This window comes from Oncorhynchus kisutch, linkage group LG11 (assembly GCF_002021735.2).
Source record: "Oncorhynchus kisutch isolate 150728-3 linkage group LG11, Okis_V2, whole genome shotgun sequence".
Taxonomy (NCBI): domain Eukaryota; kingdom Metazoa; phylum Chordata; class Actinopteri; order Salmoniformes; family Salmonidae; genus Oncorhynchus; species Oncorhynchus kisutch.
In genome coordinates this window covers 81,728,112-81,747,476 of record NC_034184.2, presented here as the reverse complement: position 1 = coordinate 81,747,476, position 19,365 = coordinate 81,728,112, and the positions used below count along the sequence as shown (strand labels likewise).

At 46.3% G+C, this 19,365-nt stretch overlaps 1 protein-coding gene across 3 annotated transcripts in view; it reads right to left on the bottom strand.

The window, feature by feature from the left end:
- The window catches only part of LOC109885250 (guanine nucleotide exchange factor VAV3), a 218,414-nt gene that overhangs the window by 11,040 nt on the left and 188,009 nt on the right, over nt 1–19,365 (bottom strand). For all 3 annotated transcript variants that reach the window (XM_031836405.1, XM_031836407.1, XM_031836406.1), the window contains exons 24-25: nt 17,045–17,132; nt 16,012–16,144 (exon numbers count right to left, since the gene is read on the bottom strand). In XM_031836405.1, the coding sequence (XP_031692265.1) occupies nt 16,012–16,144; nt 17,045–17,132 (221 nt within the window). The remainder of the gene's footprint in view (nt 1–16,011; nt 16,145–17,044; nt 17,133–19,365) is intronic.

The window sequence follows — 19,365 nt, the reverse complement described above, 5'->3', positions numbered from 1 at the left end:
GATTAATTTAACATACACTCAATTCTTCAAATGCTGCTTCCTATATAATGAGCAACTGAATGGACGTTAATGGTATTGAAATGGAATTTACCCAACTGTCCTCCACTATGTCCAGACTGTTTCTTTGTGTGTGTGTGCGAGTGTGCGTGTTTACCCCAAAACCCATGTCACCGTAAGGACCTGCTATCTGCTTTGGCCCTCATATGATGTCCCATCTGACCAGGAAGGTCCAGAGCAATACAACAGAGCTGATGTGAACCAGGCAATATAACAGCAACTCGCCCAAGCCTTCCCCATTTCTCCTTCTCCCAAATCCAGTCAGCTGATGTTCTGAAAGAGCTGCAAAATCTGGACCCCTACAAATCAGCCGGGCTAGACAATCTGGACCTTTTCTTTCTAAAATGATCTACTGAAAATGTTGCAACCCCTATTACTAGCCTGTTCAACCTCTCTTTCGTGTCGTCTGAGATTCCCAAAGATTGGAAAGCAGCTGCGGTCATCCCCCACTTCAAAGGGGGGGACACTCTTGACCCAAACTGCTACAGACCTATATCTATCCTACCCTGCCTTTCAAAGGTCTTCGAAAGCCAAGTTAACAAACAGACCACCGACCATTTTGAATCCCACCGTACCTTCTCTGCCATGCAATCTGGTTTCTGAGCTGGTCATGGGTGAACCTCAGCCACGCTCAAGGTCCTAAATGATATCATAACCGCCATCGACAAAAGCCAATACTGTGCAGCTGTATTCATCGACCTGGCCAAGGCTTTCGACTCTGTCAATCACCACATTCTTATTGGCAGACTCAACAGCCTTGGTTCCTCAAATGATTGCCTTTCCTGGTTCACCAACTACTTCTCAGACAGAGTTCAGTGTGTCAAATCGGAGGGCCTGATGTCTGGACCTCTGGCAGTCTCTATGGGGGTGCCACAGGGTTCAATCCTCGGGCCGACCCTCTTCTCTGTATACATCAATGATGTCACTCTTGCTGCTGGTGATTCTCTGATTCACCTCTATGCAGACGACACCATTCTGTATACTTCTGGCCCTTCTTTGGACACTGTGTTAACAATCCTCCAGACGAGCTTCAATGCCATACAACTCTCCTTCCGTGGCCTCCAACTGCTCTTAAATGCAAGTAAAACTAAATGCATTCTCTTCAACCGATCGCTGCCTGCACCTTCCCGCCTGTCCAGCATCACTACTCTGGACGGTTCTGACTTAGAATATGTGGACAACTACAAATACCTAGGTGTCTGGATAGACTGTAAACTCTCCTTCCAGACTCACATTAAGCATCTCCAATCCAAAATTAAATCTAGAATTGACTTCCTATTTCGCAACAAAGCCTCTTTCACTCATGCTGCCAAACATACCCTCGTAAAACTGACCATCCTACCAATCCTTGACTTCTGCGATGTCATTTATAAAAAATAGCCTCCAACACCCTACTCAGCAAATTGGATGCAGTCCATCCAAGTCCCATATACTACCCACCACTGCGACCTGTACGCTCTCGTTGGCTGGCCCTCGCTTCATACTCGTCGCCAAACCCACTGGCTCCAGGTCATCTATAAGTCTTTGCTAGGTAAAGTCACAATCGTTTTAAAGATGGATTGGACCAAGGTGTTGCGTGGTAGGCGTACATTTTTATTTATTTATTTTAAAGGACACAGAAAAAACAACAAAATACAAAAACTAGCGTAAAGCTACATGCAGAACACAAACAAGATCCCACAATCTAAGGTGGGAAAAAGGGCTGCCTAAGTATGATACGATAAACAGCTGCCTCTGATTGGGAACCATATTAGGCCAACAAAGAAATAGAAACATAATAGGCTCTCTAAGGTCAGGGCATGACACCCGCCTTATCTGTTCACTGATCACCATAGAAGCACCCACCCGTAGCACGCGCTCCAGCAGGTATATTTCACTGGTCACCCCCAAAGCCAATTCCTCCTTCTGCCGCCTTTCCTTCCAGTTCTCTGCTGCCAATGACTGTAATGAACTGCACAAATCACTGAAGCTGGAGATTCATATCTCCCCTCACTAGCTTTAAGTACCGGTTGTCAGAGCAGCTCACAGATCACTGCACCTGTACATAGCCCATCTGTACATAGCCCATCCAACTACCTCATCCCCATACTGTTATTTATTTTATTTATTTTGCTCCTTTGCACCCCAGTATCTCTACTTGCACACTCATCTTCTGCACATCTATCACTCCAGTGTTTAATTGCTATATTGTAATTATTTCTCCACTATGGCCTATTTATTGCCTTACCTCCCTAATCCTACCTCATTTGCAGACACTGTATATAGACTTTTTCTATTGTATTATTGACTGTATGTTTGTTTATTCCATGTGTAACTCTGTGTTGTTGTTTGTGTCGCACTGTTTTGCTTTATCTTGGCCAGGTCGCAGTTGTAAATGAGAACTTGTTCTCAACTAGCCTACCTGGTTAAATAAAGGTGTTCTCAACTAGCCTACCTGGTTAAATAAAGGTGTTCTCAACTAGCCTACCTGGTAAATAAAGGTGTTCTCAACTAGCCTACCTGGTTAAATAAAGGTGTTCTCAACTAGCCTACCTGGTTAAATAAAGGTGTTCTCAACTAGCCTACCTGGTTAAATAAAGGTGTTCTCAACTAGCCTACCTGGTTAAATAAAGGTGTTCTCAACTAGCCTACCTGGTTAAATAAAGGTGATTTTTTTATATTTTTAAATAGATCACGGCTTTCAGCCAATCAGCATTCAGGGCTCCAACCACCCAGTTTATATATATATAAAACCCTGGCTAGTTACTAATGAGGAGAACCTGGATTCACACGAACCCTGTCAACCTGTGGTATCAAGGGAGGAAGATCAGAGGAGAAATCTGATGAGCATTTTAATACCTCTCTACTCTGTCGGATATATGTTTCCATACAACCCCATACTGTTTTCTCCAAGGAGCTAACTACCACTAGACACATATCATGCAGGTAACTCAATATACTTTAAAATGGCTAAAACCAAATCAAAACGGTGTATGAATGATAATGGACCTACATTCATATAGTTTATTGACTGTCCAGCTCACCAATAATCACTGCAGTCAGGGAGCATCAGAAATGCCTGTTTATTGTGTGAACATTTTGATGGCAAGGAAATATAACACATTGTTGTTGAAGTCCGAATGCTTTCGACATCCCTGCTCTAGAGGGTTGACTATGTTGTAAAAGTAGGAACCAGGAGGGATTCTTCTCAGATATGTAGATATGCATAGAGTCAGGTCCAAAATGGAAGATAACGACGTATTAGCATTTCAGCCAAGCATTAGCATTTCAGCCAAGCATTAGCATTTCAGCCATGCATTAGCATTTCAGCCAAGCATTAGCATTTCAGCCAAGCATTAGCATTTCAGCCAAGCATTAGTATTTCAGCCAAGCATTAGCATTTCAGCCATGCATTAGCATTTCAGCCATGCATTAGCATTTCAGCCAAGCATTAGCATTTCAGCCAAGCATTAGCATTTCAGCCATGCATTAGCATTTCAGATATATCACATTTAAAATGACTGATTAACCTTCATGTGTAAAATATGACTGTTCTCAGATGTTTTATTCAAGTGCTATCTAGAACATAAATGGGTTCTTCGGGTGTCCCCGTAGGAGAACCCTTTGTTGGTTCCAGGTAGAACACTTTTCCACAGAAGGCTTTTACATGGAGCCCAAAACGGTTCTACCTCGAAACAAAACTTTTTTTTTAACCTGTTTTGGAGAAGAAAAACTCTTCAAATGAACAGCAAAAAAAAATGTGTTATTTACAAGTGAAAAGGGGAGCTGAATTCTGTGAGCTGGGGAGTTAGACAGGAGGAGAGAGAAGGAGAGGGAAGGAGAGAGGAGGAGAGAGAAGGAGAGGGGAGGAGAGGGGAGGAGAGAGAAGGAGAGGGAAGGAGAGAGGAGGAGAGGGAAGGAGAGGGAAGGAGAGAGGAGGAGAGAGAAGGAGAGGGAAGGAGAGAGGAGGAGAGGGAAGGAGAGGGAAGGAGAGAGGAGGAGAGGGAAGGAGAGGGAAGGAGAGGAGGAGGAGGAGAGAGAAGGAGAGGGAAGGAGAGAGGAGGAGAGGGAAGGAGAGGGAAGGAGAGAGGAGGAGAGGGAAGGAGAGGGAAGGAGAGAGGAGGAGAGAGAAGGAGAGGGAAGGAGGGAGGAGGAGAGAGAAGGAGAGGGAAGGAGAGAGGAGGAGAGAGAAGGAGAGGGAAGGAGAGAGGAGGAGAGAGAAGGAGAGGGAAGGAGAGAGGAGGAGAGAGAAGGAGAGGGAAGGAGAGAGGAGGAGAGGGAAGGAGAGGGAAGGAGAGAGGAGGAGAGAGAAGGAGAGGGAAGGAGAGAGGAGGAGAGACGTTAGAATTCAATTATTTCAGTGAGGGACTTGTTTTTCCTCCTCCTTCCTCTCTCCATGTTGTCTGTCTGTTTGTCTGTCTGTCTGTCTGTCTGTTTGAGTGATTGTTTTAAGGCCGAAAGGCATTTGAGAGACAACTAAATGCAAACGGAGCTGACTGGCAGCAGCTTCTGGCTGACTGACTGTATTCATTAGAGTGAGACTGGCAGCAGCTTCTGACTGACTGTATTCAGAGTGAGACTGGCAGCAGCGTCTGACTGACTGTATTTATCAGAGTGAGACTGGCAGCAGCGTCTGACTGACTGTATTTATCAGAGTGAGACTGGCAGCAGCTTCTGACTGACTGACTGTATTTATCAGAGTGAGACTGGCAGAAGCATCTGACTGACTGTATTTATCAGAGTGAGACTGGCAGCAGTGTCTGACTGACTGTATTTATCAGAGTGAGACTGGCAGCAGCGTCTGACTGACTGTATTTATCAGAGTGAGACTGGCAGCAGCTTCTGACTGACTGACTGTATTTATCAGAGTGAGACTGGCAGCAGCGTCTGACTGACTGTATTTATCAGAGTGAGACTGGCAGCAGCTTCTGACTGACCGACTGTATTTATCAGAGTGAGACTGGCAGCAGCTTCTGACTGACTGTATTTATCAGAGTGAGACTGGCAGCAGCGTCTGACTGACTGACTGACTGTATTTATCAGAGTGAGACTGGCAGCAGCTTCTGACTGACTGACTGACTGTATTTATCAGAGTGAGACTGGCAGCAGCGTCTGACTGACTGTATTTATCAGAGTGAGACTGGCAGCAGCGTCTGACTGACTGTATTTATCAGAGTGAGACTGGCAGCAGCATCTGACTGACTGTATTTATCAGAGTGAGACTGGCAGCAGCGTCTGACTGACTGTATTTATCAGAGTGAGACTGGCAGCAGCTTCTGACTGACTGTATTTATCAGAGTGAGACTGGCAGCAGCATCTGACTGACTGTATTTATCAGAGTGAGACTGGCAGCAGCGTCTGACTGACTGTATTTATCAGAGTGAGACTGGCAGCAGCGTCTGACTGACTGTATTTATAAGAGTGAGACTGGCAGCAGCGTCTGACTGACTGACTGTATTTATCAGAGTGAGACTGGCAGCAGCTTCTGACTTAGTGACTGACTGTATTTATCAGAGTGAGACTGGCAGCAGCGTCTGACTGACTGTATTTATCAGAGTGAGACTGGCAGCAGCGTCTGACTGACTGTATTTATCAGTGTGAGACTGGCAGCAGCTTCTGACTGACTGACTGTATTTCTCAGAGTGAGACTGGCAGCAGCGTCTGACTGACTGTATTTATCAGAGTGAGACTGGCAGCAGTGTCTGACTGACTGTCTGACTGACTGTATTTATCAGAGTGAGACTGGCAGCAGCGTCTGACTGACTGTCTGACTGACTGTATTTATCAGAGTGAGACTGGCAGCAGCGTCTGACTGACTGTATTTATCAGAGTGAGACTGGCAGCAGCTTCTGACTGACTGACTGACTGACTGTATTTATCAGAGTGAGACTGGCAGCAGCGTCTGAATGACTGTATTTATCAGAGTGAGACTGGCAGCAGCGTCTGACTGACTGTCTGACTGACTGTATTTATCAGAGTGAGACTGGCAGCAGCGTCTGACTGACTGTATTTATCAGAGTGAGACTGGCAGCAGCGTCTGACTGACTGACTGTATTTATCAGAGTGAGACTGGCAGCAGCGTCTGACTGACTGTATTTATCAGAGTGAGACTGGCAGCAGCGTCTGACTGACTGACTGTATTTATCAGAGTGAGACTGGCAGCAGCGTCTGATTGACTGTCTGACTGACTGTATTTATCAGAGTGAGACTGGCAGCAGCGTCTGACTGACTGTATTTATCAGAGTGAGACTGGCAGCAGCTTCTGACTGACTGACTGACTGACTGACTGACTGTATTTATCAGAGTGAGACTGGCAGCAGCATCTGACTGACTGTATTTATCAGAGTGAGACTGGCAGCAGCGTCTGACTGACTGACTGTCTGACTGACTGTATTTATCAGAGTGAGACTGGCAGCAGCGTCTGACTGACTGTATGTATCAGAGTGAGACTGGCAGCAGCGTCTGACTGACTGTATTTATCAGAGTGAGACTGGCAGCAGCGTCTGACTGACTGTATTTATCAGAGTGAGACTGGCAGCAGCGTCTGACTGACTGTATTTATCAGTGTGAGACTGGCATCAGCTTCTGACTGACTGACTGTATTTATCAGAGTGAGACTGGCAGCAGCGTCTGACTGACTGTATTTATCAGAGTGAGACTGGCAGCAGCGTCTGACTGACTGTCTGACTGACTGTATTTATCAGAGTGAGACTGGCAGCAGCGTCTGACTGACTGTCTGACTGACTGTATTTATCAGAGTGAGACTGGCAGCAGCGTCTGACTGACTGTATTTATCAGAGTGAGACTGGCAGCAGCGTCTGACTGACTGTCTGACTGACTGTATTTATCAGAGTGAGACTGGCAGCAGCTTCTGACTGACTGACTGACTGTATTTATCAGAGTGAGACTGGCAGCAGCGTCTGACTGACTGTATTTATCAGAGTGAGACTGGCAGCAGCGTCTGACTGACTGTCTGACTGACTGTATTTATCAGAGTGAGACTGGCAGCAGCGTCTGACTGACTGTATTTATCAGAGTGAGACTGGCAGCAGCATCTGACTGACTGACTGACTGTATTTATCAGAGTGAGACTGGCAGCAGCGTCTGACTGACTGACTGACTGACTGTATTTATCAGAGTGAGACTGGCAGCAGCGTCTGACTGACTGTATTTATCAGAGTGAGACTGGCAGCAGCATCTGACTGACTGTCTGACTGACTGTATTTATCAGAGTGAGACTGGCAGCAGCGTCTGACTGACTGTATTTATCAGAGTGAGACTGGCAGCAGCGTCTGCCTGACTGACTGACTGTATTTATCAGAGTGAGACTGGCAGCAGCGTCTGACTGACTGTATTTATCAGAGTGAGACTGGCAGCAGCGTCTGACTAACTGTATTTATCAGAGTGAGACTGGCAGCAGCGTCTGACTGACTGTATTTATCAGAGTGAGACTGGCAGCAGCGTCTGACTGACTGTATTTATCAGTGTGAGACTGGCAGCAGCTTCTGACTGACTGACTGACTGACTGACTGTATTTATCAGAGTGAGACTGGCAGCAGCGTCTGACTGACTGTATTTATCAGAGTGAGACTGGCAGCAGCGTCTGACTGACTGTCTGACTGACTGTATTTATCAGAGTGAGACTGGCAGCAGCGTCTGACTGACTGTCTGACTGACTGTATTTATCAGAGTAAGACTGGCAGCAGCGTCTGACTGACTGTATTTATCAGAGTGAGACTGGCAGCAGCTTCTGACTGACTGACTGACTGACTGTATTTATCAGAGTGAGACTGGCAGCAGCGTCTGACTGACTGTATTTATCAGAGTGAGACTGGCAGCAGCGTCTGACTGACTGTCTGACTGACTGTATTTATCAGAGTGAGACTGGCAGCAGCGTCTGACTGACTGTATTTATCAGAGTGAGACTGGAAGCAGCGTCTGACTGACTGACTGTATTTATCAGAGTGAGGCTGGCAGCAGCGTCTGACTGACTGTCTGACTGACTGTATTTATCAGAGTGAGACTGGCAGCAGCGTCTGCCTGACTGTATTTATCAGAGTGAGACTGGCAGAAGCTTCTGACTGACTGACTGACTGACTGACTGTATTTATCAGAGTGAGACTGGCAGCAGCGTCTGACTGACTGTATTTATCAGAGTGAGACTGGCAGCAGCGTCTGACTGACTGTCTGACTGACTGTATTTATCAGAGTGAGACTGGCAGCAGCGTCTGACTGACTGACTGTCTGACTGACTGTATTTATCAGAGTGAGACTGGCAGCAGCGTCTGACTGACTGTTTGTATCAGAGTGAGACTGGCAGCAGCGTCTGCCTGACTGACTGACTGTATTTATCAGAGTGAGACTGGCAGCAGCGTCTGACTGACTGTATTTATCAGAGTGAGACTGGCAGCAGCGTCTGACTGACTGTATTTATCAGTGTGAGACTGGCAGCAGCTTCTGACTGACTGACTGTATTTATCAGAGTGAGACTGGCAGCAGCGTCTGACTGACTGTATTTATCAGAGTGAGACTGGCAGCAGCGTCTGACTGACTGTCTGACTGACTGTATTTATCAGAGTGAGACTGGCAGCAGCGTCTGACTGACTGTCTGACTGACTGTATTTATCAGAGTGAGACTGGCAGCAGCGTCTGACTGACTGTATTTATCAGAGTGAGACTGGCAGCAGCGTCTGACTGACTGTCTGACTGACTGTATTTATCAGAGTGAGCCTGGCAGCAGCGTCTGACTGACTGTATTTATCAGAGTGAGACTGGCAGCAGCGTCTGACTGACTGTCTGACTGACTGTATTTATCAGAGTGAGACTGGCAGCAGCGTCTGACTGACTGTATTTATCAGAGTGAGACTGGCAGCAGCGTCTGACTGACTGACTGACTGTATTTATCAGAGTGAGACTGGCAGCAGCGTCTGACTGACTGTATTTATCAGAGTGAGACTGGCAGCAGCGTCTGACTGACTGTATTTATCAGAGTGAGACTGGCAGCAGCTTCTGACTGACTGACTGACTGACTGTATTTATCAGAGTGAGACTGGCAGCAGCGTCTGACTGACTGTCTGACTGTATTTATCAGAGTGAGACTGGCAGCAGCGTCTGACTGACTGACTGTCTGACTGACTGTATTTATCAGAGTGAGACTGGCAGCAGCGTCTGACTGACTGTATTTATCAGAGTGAGACTGGCAGCAGCGTCTGCCTGACTGACTGACTGTATTTATCAGAGTGAGACTGGCAGCAGCATCTGACTGACTGTATTTATCAGAGTGAGACTGGCAGCAGCGTCTGACTGACTGTATTTATCAGAGTGAGACTGGCAGCAGCGTCTGACTGACTGTATTTATCAGAGTGAGACTGGCAGCAGCGTCTGACTGACTGTATTTATCAGAGTGAGACTGGCAGCAGCGTCTGACTGACTGTATTTATCAGAGTGAGACTGGCAGCAGCGTCTGACTGACTGTATTTATCAGAGTGAGACTGGCAGCAGCGTCTGACTGACTGTCGGACTGACTGTATTTATCAGAGTGAGACTGGCAGCAGCGTCTGACTGACTGTCTGACTGACTGTATTTATCAGAGTGAGACTGGCAGCAGCATCTGACTGACTGTATTTATCAGAGTGAGACTGGCAGCAGCGTCTGACTGACTGACTGACTGTATTTATCAGAGTGAGACTGGCAGCAGCGTCTGACTGACTGTATCCATCAGCCTTTCCTTTCTGTGTTTATCTCCCCAAAACAACCTTCAGCAAACCCTGGGAGTTTTTCTTGCGCTCTTCACACGGTGACATATGGTGCTACAGTGAAATCTCATCTCCGCACTGGATGAGGCACCAGGTGTACTGCCGGCATCGGCACGGCGTTTAACCCCTTGCTCACCACTGGGATCCAGGATCCAACATGCCTCTTCTCCTCTGTCTCTGTTGTCTTTTATTCATGGTTTAACAGCAACACAGGACTACACAGTATTCAGTATTCACCTCTCATAAAGACCCTGTAGACCTGTCATCTACACCATGTAGACCTGTCATCTAGGCCATCTAGACCTGTCATCTAGACCTGTCATCTAGACCTGTCATCTAGACCATCTAGACCTGTCATCTACACCATGTAGTCCTGTCATCTACACCATGTAGACCTGTCATCTAGACCATTTAGACCTGTCATCTAGACCATGTAGACCTGTCATCTAGACCATGTAGACCTGTCATCTACACCATGTAGACCTGTCATCTAGACCATGTAGACCTGTCATCTAGACCATCTAGACCTGTCATCTAGACCTGTCATCTAGACCATGTAGACCTGTCATCTAGACCATCTAGACCTGTCATCTAGACCTGTCATCTAGACCATGTAGACCTGTCATCTAGACCATGTAGACCTGTCATAAAGACCATCTAGACCTGTCATCTAGACCTGTCATCTAGACCATCTAGACCTGTCATCTAGACCATGTAGACCTGTCATCTAGACCATGTAGACCTGTCATCTAGACCTGTCATCTAGACCATCTAGACCTGTCATCTACACCATGTAGTCCTGTCATCTAGACCATCTAGACCTGTCATCTACACCATGTAGACCTGTCATCTAGACCATCTAGACCTGTCATCTAGACCATGTAGACCTGTCATCTAGATCATGTAGACCTGTCATCTACACCATGTAGACCTGTCATCTAGACCATGTAGACCTGTCATCTAGACCATCTAGACCTGTCATCTAGACCTGTCATCTAGACCATGTAGACCTGTCATCTAGACCATGTAGACCTGTCATCTAGACCATCTAGACCTGTCATCTAGACCATGTAGACCTGTCATCTAGACCATCTAGACCTGTCATCTAGACCTGTCATCTAGACCATGTAGACCTGTCATCTAGACCATGTAGACCTGTCATCTAGACCATGTAGACCTGTCATCTAGGCTTGTAATCTAGACCATGTAGACCTGTCATCTAGACCATGTAGACCTGTCATCTAGGCCATCTAGACCTGTCATCTAGACCATGTAGACCTGTCATCTAGGCCATGTAGACCTGTCATCTAGGCTTGTAATCTAGACCATGTAGACCTGTTATCTAGACTATGTAGACCTGTCATCTAGACCATGTAGACCAATCATCTAGACCTGTCATCTAGACCATGTAGACCTGTCATCTAGACCTGTAATCTTGACCATGTAGACCTGTCATCTAGACCATGTAGACCTGTCATCTAGACCATCTAGACCTGTCATATAGACCATGTAGACCTGTCATCTAGACCATGTAAACCTGTCATCTAGGCCATCTAGACCATCTAGACCTGTCATTTAGACCATGTAGACCTGTTATCTAGACCATGTAGACCTGTCATAAAGACCATCTAGACCTGTCATCTAGACCTGTCATCTAGACCATCTAGACCTGTCATCTAGACCATGTAGACCTGTCATCTAGACCATGTAGACCTGTCATCTAGACCTGTCATCTAGACCATCTAGACCTGTCATCTACACCATGTAGTCCTGTCATCTAGACCATCTAGACCTGTCATCTACACCATGTAGACCTGTCATCTAGACCATCTAGACCTGTCATCTAGACCATGTAGACCTGTCATCTAGATCATGTAGACCTGTCATCTACACCATGTAGACCTGTCATCTAGACCATGTAGACCTGTCATCTAGACCATCTAGACCTGTCATCTAGACCTGTCATCTAGACCATGTAGACCTGTCATCTAGACCATGTAGACCTGTCATCTAGACCATCTAGACCTGTCATCTAGACCATGTAGACCTGTCATCTAGACCATCTAGACCTGTCATCTAGACCTGTCATCTAGACCATGTAGACCTGTCATCTAGACCATGTAGACCTGTCATCTAGACCATGTAGACCTGTCATCTAGACCATGTAGACCTGTCATCTAGGCTTGTAATCTAGACCATGTAGACCTGTCATCTAGACCATGTAGACCTGTCATCTAGGCCATCTAGACCTGTCATCTAGACCATGTAGACCTGTCATCTAGGCCATGTAGACCTGTCATCTAGGCTTGTAATCTAGACCATGTAGACCTGTTATCTAGACTATGTAGACCTGTCATCTAGACCATGTAGACCAATCATCTAGACCTGTCATCTAGACCATGTAGACCTGTCATCTAGACCTGTAATCTTGACCATGTAGACCTGTCATCTAGACCATGTAGACCTGTCATCTAGACCATCTAGACCTGTCATATAGACCATGTAGACCTGTCATAAAGACCATCTAGACCTGTCATCTAGACCTGTCATCTAGACCATCTAGACCTGTCATCTAGACCATGTAGACCTGTCATCTAGACCATGTAGACCTGTCATCTAGACCTGTCATCTAGACCATCTAGACCTGTCATCTACACCATGTAGTCCTGTCATCTAGACCATCTAGACCTGTCATCTACACCATGTAGACCTGTCATCTAGACCATCTAGACCTGTCATCTAGACCATGTAGACCTGTCATCTAGATCATGTAGACCTGTCATCTACACCATGTAGACCTGTCATCTAGACCATGTAGACCTGTCATCTAGACCATCTAGACCTGTCATCTAGACCTGTCATCTAGACCATGTAGACCTGTCATCTAGACCATGTAGACCTGTCATCTAGACCATCTAGACCTGTCATCTAGACCATGTAGACCTGTCATCTAGACCATCTAGACCTGTCATCTAGACCTGTCATCTAGACCATGTAGACCTGTCATCTAGACCATGTAGACCTGTCATCTAGACCATGTAGACCTGTCATCTAGGCTTGTAATCTAGACCATGGAGACCTGTCATCTAGACCATGTAGACCTGTCATCTAGGCCATCTAGACCTGTCATCTAGACCATGTAGACCTGTCATCTAGGCCATGTAGACCTGTCATCTAGGCTTGTAATCTAGACCATGTAGACCTGTTATCTAGACTATGTAGACCTGTCATCTAGACCATGTAGACCAATCATCTAGACCTGTCATCTAGACCATGTAGACCTGTCATCTAGACCTGTAATCTTGACCATGTAGACCTGTCATCTAGACCATGTAGACCTGTCATCTAGACCATCTAGACCTGTCATATAGACCATGTAGACCTGTCATCTAGACCATGTAAACCTGTCATCTAGGCCATCTAGACCATATAGATCTGTCATTTAGACCATGTAGACCTGTTATCTAGACCATGTAGACCTGTCATAAAGACCATCTAGACCTGTCATCTAGACCTGTCATCTAGACCATCTAGACCTGTCATCTAGACCATGTAGACCTGTCATCTAGACCATGTAGACCTGTCATCTAGACCTGTCATCTAGACCATCTAGACCTGTCATCTACACCATGTAGTCCTGTCATCTAGACCATCTAGACCTGTCATCTACACCATGTAGACCTGTCATCTAGACCATCTAGACCTGTCATCTAGACCATGTAGACCTGTCATCTAGATCATGTAGACCTGTCATCTACACCATGTAGACCTGTCATCTAGACCATGTAGACCTGTCATCTAGACCATCTAGACCTGTCATCTAGACCTGTCATCTAGACCATGTAGACCTGTCATCTAGACCATGTAGACCTGTCATCTAGACCATCTAGACCTGTCATCTAGACCATGTAGACCTGTCATCTAGACCATCTAGACCTGTCATCTAGACCTGTCATCTAGACCATGTAGACCTGTCATCTAGACCATGTAGACCTGTCATCTAGACCATGTAGACCTGTCATCTAGACCATGTAGACCTGTCATCTAGGCTTGTAATCTAGACCATGTAGACCTGTCATCTAGACCATGTAGACCTGTCATCTAGGCCATCTAGACCTGTCATCTAGACCATGTAGACCTGTCATCTAGGCCATGTAGACCTGTCATCTAGGCTTGTAATCTAGACCATGTAGACCTGTTATCTAGACTATGTAGACCTGTCATCTAGACCATGTAGACCAATCATCTAGACCTGTCATCTAGACCATGTAGACCTGTCATCTAGACCTGTAATCTTGACCATGTAGACCTGTCATCTAGACCATGTAGACCTGTCATCTAGACCATCTAGACCTGTCATATAGACCATGTAGACCTGTCATCTAGACCATGTAAACCTGTCATCTAGGCCATCTAGACCATCTAGACCTGTCATTTAGACCATGTAGACCTGTTATCTAGACCATCTAGACCTGTCATCTAGACCATGTAGACCTGTCATCTAGACTATGTAGACCTGTCATCTAGACCTGTCATCTAGACCATGTAGACCTGTCATCTAGTCTTGTCATCTAGACCATCTAGAACTGTAGACATCTCATCTAGACCATCTAGACCTGTCATCTAGACCATCTATTTTTATTGATTTATTTCACCTTTATTTAACCAGGTAGGCTAGTTGAGAACAAGTTCTCATTTACAATTGCGACCTGGCCAAGATAAAGCAAAGCAGTTTGACAGATACAACGACACAGAGTTACACATGGAGTAAAACAAACATACAGTCAATAATACAGGATAAACAAGTCTATATACAGTGTGAGCAAATAAGGTGAGAAGGGAGGTAAAGGCAAAAAAGGCCATGATGGCAAAGTAAATACAATATAGCAAGTAAAACACTGGAATGGTCGTTTTGCAGTGGAAGAATGTGCAAAGTAGAAATAAAAATAATGGGGTGCAAAGGAGCAAAATAAATAAATTAATTAAATACAGTAGGGAAAGAGGTAGTTGTTTGGGCTAAATTATAGGTGGGCTATGTACAGGTGCAGTAATCTGTGAGCTGCTCTGACAGTTGGTGCTTAAAGCTAGTGAGGGAGATAAGTGTTTCCAGTTTCAGAGATTTTTGTAGTTCGTTCCAGTCATTGCAGTGTAGTGTAGAGTAGTGTAGTGTAGACTAGTGTAGAGTAGTGTAGTGTGGAGTAGTGCAGAGTAGAGTAGTGTAGTGTAGAGTGGTGTAGTGTAGAGTTGTGCAGAGTAGAGTAGAGTAGTGTAGAGTAGTGTAGTGTAGAGTAGAGTAGAGTAGAGTAGAGTAGTGTAGTGTAGAGTAGTGTAGTGTAGAGTAGTGCAGTGTAGTGTAGTGTAGAGTAGTGCAGAGTAGAGTAGAGTAGTGTAGAGTAGTGTAGAGTAGTGTAGTGTAGTGTTGTGTAGAGTAGTGCAGAGTAGAGTAGAATAGTGTAGAGTAGTGTAGAGTAGTGCAGAGTAGAGTAGAGTAGTGTAGAGTAGTGTAGTGTAGAGTAGTGTAGAGTAGTGTAGAGTAGTGCAGAGTAGAGTAGAGTAGTGTAGAGTAGTGTAGTGTAGAGTAGTGTAGAGTAGTGTAGTGTAGAGTAGTGTACAGTAGTGTAGTGTAGAGTAGTGTAGAGTAGTGTAGAGTAGTGTAGTGCAGAGTAGTGTAGAGTAGTTTAGAGTAGAGTAGAGTAGAGTAGAGTAGTGTAGTGTAGAGTAGTGTAGAGTAGTGTAGTGTAGTGTAGACTAGTGTAGAGTAGTGTAGTGTGGAGTGGTGTAGTGTAGAGTAGTGCAGAGTAGAGTAGAGTAGTGTAGAGTAGTGTAGAGTAGTGTAGAGTAGTGTAGAGTAGTGTAGTGTAGAGTAGTGTAGTGTAGAGTAGTGGAGAGTAGAGTAGAGTAGTGTAGAGTAGTGTAGTGTAGTGTAGAGTAGTGTAGTGTAGTGTAGTGTAGAGTAGTGTAGTGTAGTGTAGAGTAGTGTAGAGTAGTGTAGTGTAGTGTAGAGTAGTGTAGTGTAGAGTAGTGTTGTGTAGAGTAGTGTAGTGTAGTGTAGAGTAGTGTAGAGTAGTGTTGTGTAGTGTAGAGTAGTGTAGAGTAGTGTAGTGTAGTGTAGAGTAGTGTAGTGTAGAGTAGTGTTGTGTAGTGTAGAGTAGTGTAGTGTAGTGTAGAGTAGTGTAGAGTACTGTAGTGTGTGTGCGTAGTAACAGTACTGTGTACTCACTCTTTCCTCCAGGTTTATTGGTACGGACCATAGCAGCGGGGCTCTCCTGCTCTCTGTAGGGGAACTGCAGTGTGGTGTCCAGGCTTCGGAAGCCTTCCCTCAGGGAGTAATGTTGATAGTACTCAATCAGTTCCTGCACACCCACACACCCACAGGCATAGGCAAAAAACGCTCACAGTTAGCAAAATAGCCTCAAAAACACTTAACAACACAACTTCTATGAAAATGATGTGTGAAAAATAATAGTGTACTTTATATCGTTCTAAATCTGTTTAAACATTCCCTCTGTCCAATTACAAATTACCTTTAAGTGAAAATGTGTCAGGTAGTTTGACATTTTATGAAAAGTTTGCCAACAATAAAAGTAGGCTATGTGTAAAGAATAGGACTACAGAGGAGGACTACAGAAGAAGACTACAGAAGAGGACTACAGAAGAGGACTACAGAGGAGGACTACAGAAGAAGACTACAGAAGAAGACTACAGAAGAGGACTACAGAAGAGGACTACAGAAGAGGACTACAGAGGAGGACTACAGAAGAAGACTACAGAAGAGGACTACAGAAGAGGACTACAGAAGAAGACTACAGAAGAAGACTACAGAAGAGGACTACAGAAGAGGACTACAGAAGAGGACTACAGAAGAGGACTACAGAAGAGGACTACAGAGGAGGACTACAGAAGAGGACTACAGAAGAGGACTACAGAAGAGGACTACAGAAGAGGACTACAGAAGAGGACTAACAGTAAAAATGTCCTTTGTAAAGCATAGCTAAAGCCAACATAATATTGGGTGAATAGAAGGGAGAGAACACATCCAATCCACCCTGGACCAGTCCCTGTCTATAACTCTCTACAAGGCCTACAGGCAGTGAAGTAAACCACACCGGTAAACCAACTCTAATTGCAGCCATTTTCACACAGCAAGCAGCTAAAATAAGATTCATGTTTTGACACATAATTCGAGAAATGCTATGAGTGAGTTATTTCTGTATGAAATGCATTGAGGGTGTTGTAAAAGGAAACAGACTCACTAATATACTCCCGAACTTGTTGTTCTCTGCGATGTGAAAGCAGCCGTCCCTGTTCAGGATCTTGATGTGCTTCACGTCGTTGCTGTACCTGTGGCCCATTAATAAGTGATGAGTGTAATTTTCTGGTGATCATTGAGATCGATGTTGATAGACCGGGGCACCATTCCTCGCTACCCCTTGGTATTTCAGGAGCCAGGGGGGAGGTGGAGACTGACGAAGGGACAGTCACCCCCCATTTAGGGGGGCCTGAGTAGGACCAAGTGGGGCAGGGGGAGGGGATAATGGAGGGTAATAGAGACACCGAGCCCTGTCCTCTCTTGATCTCTTTAATTCTCCATCATTATTCTCTTACCTCCCTCTCAGAGCAGTAATACCCTTAATAACGTGGCCTAATCCATAGTCTACAACCCCAGTGACAGGTCAATTGTACACTGACATTTTGACTGACTGGCTGGGTCCTCTTGGCTCGACTCTAGTGGTTGTATCTTGTGGAAGGAAGGTGGCAGGGCCTCAGTAGAACAGTGTAGCTTGTAGAAGGAAGGTGGCAGGGCCTCAGTAGAACAGTGTAGCTTGTGGAAGGAAGGTGGCAGGGCCTCAGTAGAACAGTGTAGCTTGTAGAAGGAAGATGGCAGGGCCTCAGTAGAACAGTGTAGCTTGTGGAAGGAAGGTGGCAGGGCCTCAGTAGAACAGTGTAGCTTGTAGAAGGAAGATGGCAGGGCCTCAGTAGAACAGTGTAGCTTGTAGAAGGAAGGTGGCAGGGCCTCAGTAGAACAGTGTAGCTTGTAGAAGGAAGGTGGCAGGGCCACAGTAGAACAGTGTAGCTTGTGGAAGGAAGGTGGCAGGGCCTCAGTAGAACAGTGTAGCTTGTAGAAGGAAGGTGGCAGGGCCTCAGTAGAACAGTGTAGCTTGTGGAAGAAAAAGGGGCATGGCCTCAGTAGAACAGTGTAGCTTGTAGAAGGAAGGTGGCAGGGCCTCAGTAGAATAGCAGAATGTAGCTTATAGAAGGAAGGTGGCAGGGCCTCATTAGAATAGCAGAGTGTAGCTTGTAGAAGGATGATGGCAGGGCCTCAGTAGAACAGTGTAGCTTGTAGAAGGATGATGGCAGGGCCTCAGTAGAACAGTGTAGCTTGTAGAAGGAAGGTGGCAGGGCCTCAGTAGAATAGCAGAGTTATACAGAGGGGGCCAGAGATAGGGCCTCAGTAGAACAGCAGAGTTATACAGAGGGGGCCAGGGATAGGTCCTCAGTAGAACAGCAGAGCTATGCAGAGGGGGCCAGGGATAGGTCCTCAGTAGAACAGCAGAGCTATGCAGAGGGGGCCAGGGATAGGTCCTCAGTAGAACAGCAGAGCTATGCAGAGGGGGCCAGGGATAGGGCCTCAGTAGAACAGCAGAGCTATGCAGAGGGGGCCAGGGATAGGGCCTCAGTAGAACAGCAGAGCTATGCAGAGGGGGCCAGGGATAGGGCCTCAGTAGAACAGCAGAGCTATGCAGAGGGGGCCAGGGATAGGGCCTCAGTAGAACAGCAGAGCTATGCAGAGGGGGCCAGGGATAGGGCCTCAGTAGAACAGCAGAGTTATACAGAGGGGGCCAGGGTAGGGCCTCAGTAGAACAGCAGAGCTATACAGAGGGGGCCAGGGATAGGGCCTCAGTAGAACAGCAGAGTTATACAGAGGGGGCCAGGGATAGGTCCTCAGTAGAACAGCAGAGTTATACAGAGGGGGCCAGGGATAGGTCCTCAGTAGAACAGCAGAGTTATACAGAGGGGGCAAGGGTAGGGCCTCAGTAGAACAGCAGAGCTATACAGAGGGGGCCAGGGTAGGGCCTCAGTAGAACAGCAGAGCTATACAGAGGGGGCCAGGGTTAGGGCCTCAGTAGAACAGCAGAGTTATACAGAGGGGGCCAGGGATAGGGCCTCAGTAGAACAGCAGAGCTATACAGAGGGGGCCAGGGATAGGGCCTCAGTAGAACAGCAGAGCTATACAGAGGGGGCCAGGGTAGGGCCTCAGTAGAACAGCAGAGCTATACAGAGGGGGCCAGGGATAGGGCCTCAGTAGAACAGCAGAGTTATACAGAGGGGGCCAGGGATAGGTCCTCAGTAGAACAGCAGAGTTATACAGAGGGGGCCAGGGATAGGTCCTCAGTAGAACAGCAGAGTTATACAGAGGGGGCCAGGGTAGGGCCTCAGTAGAACAGCAGAGCTATACAGAGGGGGCCAGGGATAGGGCCTCAGTAGAACAGCAGAGTTATACAGAGGGGGCCAGGGATAGGGCCTCAGTAGAACAGCAGAGTTATACAGAGGGGGCCAGGGATAGGGCCTCAGT